Here is a 7,831-nt window from a genome sequence, read left to right on the forward strand (position 1 = left end):
TAACTAAACGAATTAACCGAAACCGAACTAATTCGGTTAGTTCGGTTCGGTTTTTCTAAAATTGAACTTAACAATTTTTTTTTGTTTGTATATATTTATTTATGTTGTATTTTTTTAAATAAATCAATATTACAAAATATTAAAAATGACCTTAAAAAATTATAATAAATAAAATAAATACTTTTCTTTCAATTTCCTTACAATAATATTTTTAATCATAAGATCACATACATGTAAATTTCTTTAAAATAAACACCATTATTTAGGTTCGGTTAGTTCGGTTAGAATTTTTCCTAACCGAAACGGAAACGAAATAATTTTACTAACCGAACTATTCTAACCGAAATAATCGAATAATCGAACTAACCAAGCCAAAAAAACTGAACTTATTCGGTTCGGTTCGGTTGTTCAGTTCGGTTTCTATTTGCTCACCCCTACTCTCATCTCATTTATGTCCTCCCTTAAATTGCTTAAAACTTTTTAATTTATTCAATACAATTTTTTATTTTAATTTGGTTTTTAAATTTTCCCATATCACTTACCTTTTTCTTCTTTCTATATCTCTCTTTGCTTAATTCTTACATGCTCTTCAAATTTTGATTCAATCATAAATAGTTTAATTTTTAAAAAATTCATCTTATAAATTATTCATTTTAGTTCTCTGATAATAGTTACATAGATATTGTTAGAATTGTTGTTTCAATTTAATCCTTAGTTTTGAAATGACAATAACAATCGATCAAAATGGTTTTTCACATATTTAAACAGGTTTAAAAGATTCTTGATTTGATTAAGTAAAAAGACCAAGTGTTGCGAAACGAAAAAAAAAACAACAACTCCAAAAGACTTCCAAAAAGCTTTCTACCTCAAATCTATAGATAGATTACCCATATCTATTTATAGGTGCATGTATTTATCGATAGATGTTCTTCTAAAAGTGTGGGTTTTAAGATTCAAAAACATCTTTTAATGCTTTTCTCAAATTCAAATACATTGTAGCACATTTATCAATAAATTACACAATCTACCAATAGACGGTGACTATTGAAACCGAAAATTGAAAAGATAAACAGTTATTTGTGCATTAAATGCACCTTCACCTACTAGTTTCAACAAGTATACGTACGAGCCTCTATCATATTTATAAAGGTTGGAAGACTTTAAAACATAAATTTAAGAAAATTTCAACTTTAAGCATTAAATAACTTTATTTCCTTCTCCATTTACTTAAGTCTTTAGGTATACTGTTTATTGTGCTTTCAATTCTTATATCCTTTTTACCAAACAATTGTACTTATCTTACTATCAACCTTTAGAAGACATTTTAGCTTTTCGCTCCTTATTTATTGTAAACTCCATGAGTAGTTATACCTTAATTAATTAAAAAGGTTATATTGAGAAGTTATATTTTTATCTAAGTAAAGTAGTTATACTTGATTCATAAAAGGTATTGTATTGAAAAGTTGTATTTGATGCTTGAAACGCATTGTAAATGTTATATTAAGTTTCAAAAGGTATTTTTCATAATGGATTTTAAAATCTTTAGTGAAGTTAAGGGAGAGGAAGTAGGCGAGGTTCTTGTTTTTTTATTTTCTTAAGCAATTTGCTGTATAAATTTTGTTTTCATTGCAAGAAATTTACTGCCTTATCTATTTTAAAGAAAGGATCTAGTTAAGAAAATTCTATTTTCTCAAATTTGACGAAAATTTTTATAAGACTCAAATTCACCCCCTCTTATAATTATACATATTTAGGTTATTGCACTAACACACATATCTATAGAGAAGTACAAATGTATGTCTAAACACCAATTTTTGCAATGAATTGTGGTATCTTATTCGATAATTGATGTGAATCATGAATTATTGATTGTAAATATTTAAGTGAGTAAATGAAATCTAAGTTGTTATATTTGGGCTGGAAGTGGATGTCTATCTCTTTAATAGATAGAGCTGAATGTTATCCATAATTTATCTCCAACAACATTTCAAATAATTAGATAATCTCAACAATAATTTTTTAGATAATAATAAAATTAATTTTATCACACTACTCGAGTATAAATATACGAGTCTTTTTCACTTAGATGGGGTGACATCATTCTCCAAGAGCACGCTTGAGAATAAAATGATTGCTCAATCAACTTTATTCAAGTTGTAGGCTTGTGATATAATTTCTTGGACAGCGACACAGACATCCCTGATCTTTGGAGTGAAGCAACGCGGCTGAAGAACTCAGTCAAATGGAAAAAGTGATCAAGAGGCAACATGTCAATGCCCTTAGAGCATGAGGGTTGAGATTAAATAATTATAAAATTTAAATAAAAGCAAGCATCCCTTGGTTCATGAAACAATGGTTTTTTGTAGAGGAAAAAGCTCCCAAACCCAGCAACCCAAGGATGATAAGAACGGAGACTCCATGGCTGAGCTTGCTTTTGAAGTTCTAAGGGATCTTTGCCACCCTCCAATAAAGAAATTTTATTGAAAAATGATCAAATTGTATTTTTATAATACGGTAATGCTCAAAATTATTGAAAGATATTTTTATTTATTCTATAGGGCAGAGGTGATTGTTAAAAAAAAAACAATGGAAGAACAGGGGAATAAGAGTATTCCACGTGTAAGAATTCGTAAATTGTTGGTACTAAAGGCAATGCGGTTTCTGTGAGTGGGTAAAGTCGTATTTTGCACTATGGAAATCGCGAGATAATGGTACTAATGGCAGGACTAATGTTGCCTCGTTGGTCAAGCATGAAGGAAACTTCGCAGAAACTTCGTATTTCCCTTTTGGAATTAATTAAAAAAAAAAGGAGTAGTTTTCTTGCACTCACTCTCGGTCGGGCGATGACTCGTATGGGAAATCAACTCCAATCTCTTGACGTCGTTTCTTTCATCTGCGAAGCCATCGGGAATATTCCCTGCGTTTCTGGTAACTGTCTTTGATGCTTTGTTGTTTCTTTTTTGGTTCAATCACTTGGGAGTAGTATTTTCGTTTTCCCTTGCAAACAAAATGAGATCAGTTTGTCCACAAAAACGATGTTATGCTGCGCTATCCTCCGGGATTTGCGATTCCCTGAAACCACACGATTAGGCATTTTCTGTTATTGCCACCGAATGGTAACCGAAACAAAAGCCTCCGCCTTTTGTGGATTTCCCACCAATAGGAACACGCATTTGGGCAATACGGTTTGGAGGCGTTTGATTTTCATTTTTCTTATTGATTTTTGTTTGGTTTTTTTGGAAAATTTTATTTTAGTTTTGTTGGAGTATTTAAAATAGAAATAAGATAGATTTGGGGTGTGATTCTGAGAGCTCTGGGCTTTTTCTGCTTGTGCTCGAGGTGGCCCACCTCCGTATAAGGCGTTTGCGCCATTGATTTGTGCGGGTGTGCCATCTCCCTTGCGACAGTTGTCTTGTGCTTTTGGGTGATTTGGGATCAACGTCGCCATGAGTAGTGTTTCATCGGGCAATGGTCTACTCCACCTGGAAGACATGGAGGCCGGCCCTTCCAAGGACAATGATGACCTCAACAATCACCTTGATCCTGATGCCGACCCCTCCGATCCCTTTGACATCGCTCACACCAAGAATGCTCCCCCTGAGACGCTCCAGCGCTGGCGGGTAATCTCTTTTTCTCCTCTCCTTCTTCTTCTTGTTCTTCTCTCCCCTACCTATGCCGTTCACACTGTAATAACAAAGAAAGATTTAAGGACAAAAATGTGATTTGTATAGGATTTAATGGTTTTTAAGTGGATTTCCATTTCAATTCTATATGTAAGCTGTTGTCCTTTTCTCTTGTTATTGGTTGCAATGGATGAGGAGGATTCATTAGTGATGGATTAAGCAATGGGGATCATCACATTGCAGATTTGTATCACTTATTTCAATGCTTGGATGAACATGAGAATAGAGGATCCATTATGTCTGGCATTTGCTTTTCTTTTGTTTTTTGTATGATACTTTTGCGCAACGTGCTGTCATTTTATAAATTTATATGTGCAGCCGGAATGAACTGAATTGTGGGTGAAAAAGTACGGCTATTTTCTTGATATTGGGCTGCATTTTTGAATCAATCATTGGAATGAGCAGTTAGTTTGCAAAAGGATGCTATATGATCAGCCTGAATAGTGGTTGGTTTACAATTATGTGGTCTTTTTTTCCTGGATAACTGCAATTTTATTTATCCAAAGAAAGCAGAATGCCCAGTGACAAAGTTAAACTTCCTGCAAAAGCATTGAAGCAAACAGGATAAAAACAAATGTATGTCAACTGACAGTAAGCATACAACTGACTACTTTTAAAAAAAAAAAAAATGAACATTGATTATTCTGCTATGGTTTCTTCTGCCAACCCCTTTTATGGCATAGAAGCTTGTTAGCACGTTTGCAGCATTTTCCACGCAGTTAAGCTTGAGCTTGATAACCTCTTCTAAGCATGTCATTGAAGCATTAACAGATTCAGGAGCTTTGCCATGCCATTTGTTGTTGCTTTCCCTCCAAACTATGTAGTGACCAAGCTAGCGTTACAATTGGGATGCAATTGTAATTTAACTTCGGTTTCTCCCTTCTCAGCTTTGGTTCGCAGTTATGAGGATGTAAATCTATATTAATTTTTTTCTAAGTGCATTTCTCAAGCTGAAGGCTATCTGGGGATATGTAGTTATTGAATCGTCTGATGTTCACCAAGAAATTTTATAAGTGATTGTATGAGGACAAAAATTGATGGTGTTATTGGAAGTTGGAAACTTGATTATGCAAGGTTCGGGATTGAGATACTCAATGGACTCAATTCATGCACTACTTTAGAAGTAAAATTAGAAGATTGCCTTTTGTTGTTTTAGCTTTGCAATGTCTAGCAGCTAAGCTAAGATTCAATTTTTGTTTTGGATGGGGAACAAGCAAGTCATCCTTGCAATTTTGTCCCCCTTTCTTTATAAGTTATTGATAAAGAGAATGGGCTTCTATGCTTTGCAAGTTGCGTAAGAAATTTTTTGGTCTCAATGAGGTGCACCTTGCAGCTCAAAGAAAACTTTAACTCACAGATACAGTGAAATTAATCTGAAAAGATAATACAATAATAGTGAGTAATGACAGTGCATTTTTTAGGGAGTCAATAAGTCCCATGTAGCATATGGTGCTTTGAAATAGGCAGACTTGAGGGAGGGTGTTGAAGTCAGTATGCTACAAGCAGGAAGCATCCTAGTGTGTCCTAGAGGGCCTATCATGAGATTGTTGGGGAACTCCTGAGTCTTTACTGTGTTCAAAACCTAGGAATTAAGCAACAATGTCGACAAGTGCTCGTTGTTGATATTGCTTCATGATACTCTCCATAACCTTGCACCTTGGGGCAGTTATCAATTATGGTCATTTATCAGTAACCCTTCATTTGTGTGTAGAATGCTCCCTAACCTTGTTGTAGAGTGTAACTTTTAATATTTCATAAGTGATTGGCAAAAGATACACATACAGCCAGCGAAGGAGATCATATCTTTATGTTCAGTTACCTCATTTTCATTTGTGTATGGTAGACCCAATTAATTTTTTATTTATCGAAGAGGGTATTTTTTTTGATTTATTTATCGAAGAGGGTATTATTTGTTTGAACTATTAGGGTGACATTATAAGTACAGTCCTAGTTATCATTGAGGTACAATCAATGTTTCTAGTAGAAGTGAAACCCTTAAAGGCTGGATTCTTTGCTTATCCACTGGAATTAGTTTTCTGAGGATCTTCCTTTTTCTTGCAAGTTTCGGTATATTTTAGAAAGTGCAGCTATTGCTACTAAGTTTGTGACTCTCTGGCACCTTGAGATTTTTCGTACAAGGTATGATTTTAATTAGTTTGTTTGAATTGGGTGTAGTTTTGGTTTGTTGTTGCATAGATCCTTGGAAGGGTGGCATATCTTGTAGTTGCAGTCAGTGACAAGGTCTTCTTGAGTATCTTTTGTATGATGTGGTTGTGTGTTCCTTGAAATTTTTGAATATTTACCCTCATATTCCAGAAAAGGGGTAATGGGTAATTGTAGGTTTGGTTGGCTGATTTGATTATATAAAGGTAAAATATGTGGGAATGCCTCATGCAATATTGTCCTTGTAAATCTACGTCAACCATTTGTGTCGGGCATGTTGTGGACCTCAACAATATTTTTTAAGAAGCTTGCAGATAGATCATAAACTTTGCTCTCTCGAATTATGGTATTCATTTGTTTGACAATTGGGTGTGTTTTGTATTATTATTATTGTAAATTGACCTTATGTTATGAAATAGTGCTTTTGACCCTTTTTGTTATTATTTGTTGCATAAGGATTTTGAACAACATAATGGGAGGTTGCACTCTCCCATCCCATGATCCCACTTCATCCCTCCTGGGACTCTAACTTGAGACCTATAATTGGAATCCCAAGTTCTAGTGCTTGAGGTGTCTCCTTGCAAATGACCTGTTGGTTGTCAGACATCTTCTTAAGGACTTTTTCATTTAGATGGACTTGGGGCCTTTAATTATGGATGCCTTATCTATTTTACCTGCAAAAATTTGATGCCTTTATAACCAAGCATTACTAATTAATCTTGCTTTTTATTATTTGCGATGGTCGATGTTGAATTCATGGTTTCTCTGTATGCACTAATTGGTTTTTAATATATGGTCTTTGGTAAGATGAGGACAGGGGACTCTTTTTTTTTCTTAGTTTGGACTAATTTTTATTTTCTTTTATAGCAAGCGGCACTTGTGCTAAATGCTTCTCGTCGATTTCGGTACACTTTGGACTTGAGAAAGGAAGAAGAAAAAGAGCAAAGAAAGCGGATGATTAGAGCTCATGCCCAAGTCATAAGGGTAATGTTAAATACTTTGATTGATATTTCACTTAGATATTTTTATTTCAGTAAATTCTACTAACGTGTGCTTATTGCTCCAGGCAGCGTTGCTCTTCAAATTGGCTGGGGAAAAGCAAATTGGTAAGCTGCTTTGTGAAAAATATTTAGCTATAGTTTTACTAACAATTCTATATTTAAGGACTTTCTTTTTCTATATTTTTAATACAATTTCCTATTTTGGGAAAATAGTAGAGATATAGTGGTGACCTTGAAGTTCAGCTTACATTGTTTGGAAAGTGATTGGAGAAATATGAATGTGGTATAGCATATAGGATAGAAGAATCTTTTCATATTAGAAATTTGTAGCTCAATTAGAAAGCAATCAATTATGACTTCTCCATTTCTCGGCTGTGGTATAGTCGGACTCTTATAGTATCTAACCACTTCGCTTCTTAAGTTAGAAATCCTAGCTATACCTATGTATTCTTGAGTGGGACATTAAGCTAATTGAGAGCTATTTGGGCTTGGCCTAATATAAACTTGAGTTCGATTGATGTACTATTAAGTTGAGCTTGAGCTCAAGTACCTGCTCAAGTACTTGCTAAATGAGTTGAGCCAAGTTCAAGTTTTTTAATACTCTTCTTGAGTAGCTTGCAAGCCTAACTTAACTTCTGATTTTTATATTTTCAACGTAATATACGTATATGTACCAAATGCAAAAACCCCTTCAATCCTATTTCCTTTGTTTGTCTCTTCTTTTTTGATGGCCCAAAACCATGTTATATTTCCATTTTTTAAACTTAATACTCTTGTTTTTTTTTATATATATTTCAAATTTTATTTTCGTGATTCATTTTTTCACATTAAAAACCATGAAACATCATTTTAGAAAAGGAATTTTAATGTAAAATACACTAAAGTCAAAGATTTTTCCTTGATCTGTGTAAAAGCCAAATAGGGATATACAATATGGATTGAGTGAGAATAATACACACACACACACACTATAATATATATATA

At 33.8% G+C, this 7,831-nt stretch overlaps 1 protein-coding gene across 2 annotated transcripts in view; it reads left to right on the forward strand.

Annotated features, from left to right (window-relative positions):
- The first annotated feature begins 2,736 nt into the window (after positions 1–2,736).
- ACA9 (autoinhibited Ca(2+)-ATPase 9) overlaps positions 2,737–7,831 on the forward strand; it is a 29,250-nt gene continuing 24,155 nt past the window's right edge. The window contains exons 1-4 of one of the 2 annotated variants that reach the window (XM_021441278.2): positions 2,737–2,928; positions 3,340–3,620; positions 6,714–6,830; positions 6,913–6,952. In XM_021441278.2, the coding sequence (XP_021296953.1) occupies positions 3,447–3,620; positions 6,714–6,830; positions 6,913–6,952 (331 nt within the window). In that variant the 5' untranslated portion in view covers positions 2,737–2,928; positions 3,340–3,446. The remainder of the gene's footprint in view (positions 2,929–3,339; positions 3,621–6,713; positions 6,831–6,912; positions 6,953–7,831) is intronic. The other variant, XM_021441279.2, reaches the window with a different exon arrangement.

The sequence above is a fragment of the Theobroma umbraticum genome, unplaced genomic scaffold, assembly GCF_002168275.2.
Source record: "Theobroma umbraticum cultivar Fairchild unplaced genomic scaffold, ASM216827v3 scaffold_55.0, whole genome shotgun sequence".
NCBI lineage: Eukaryota > Viridiplantae > Streptophyta > Magnoliopsida > Malvales > Malvaceae > Theobroma > Theobroma umbraticum.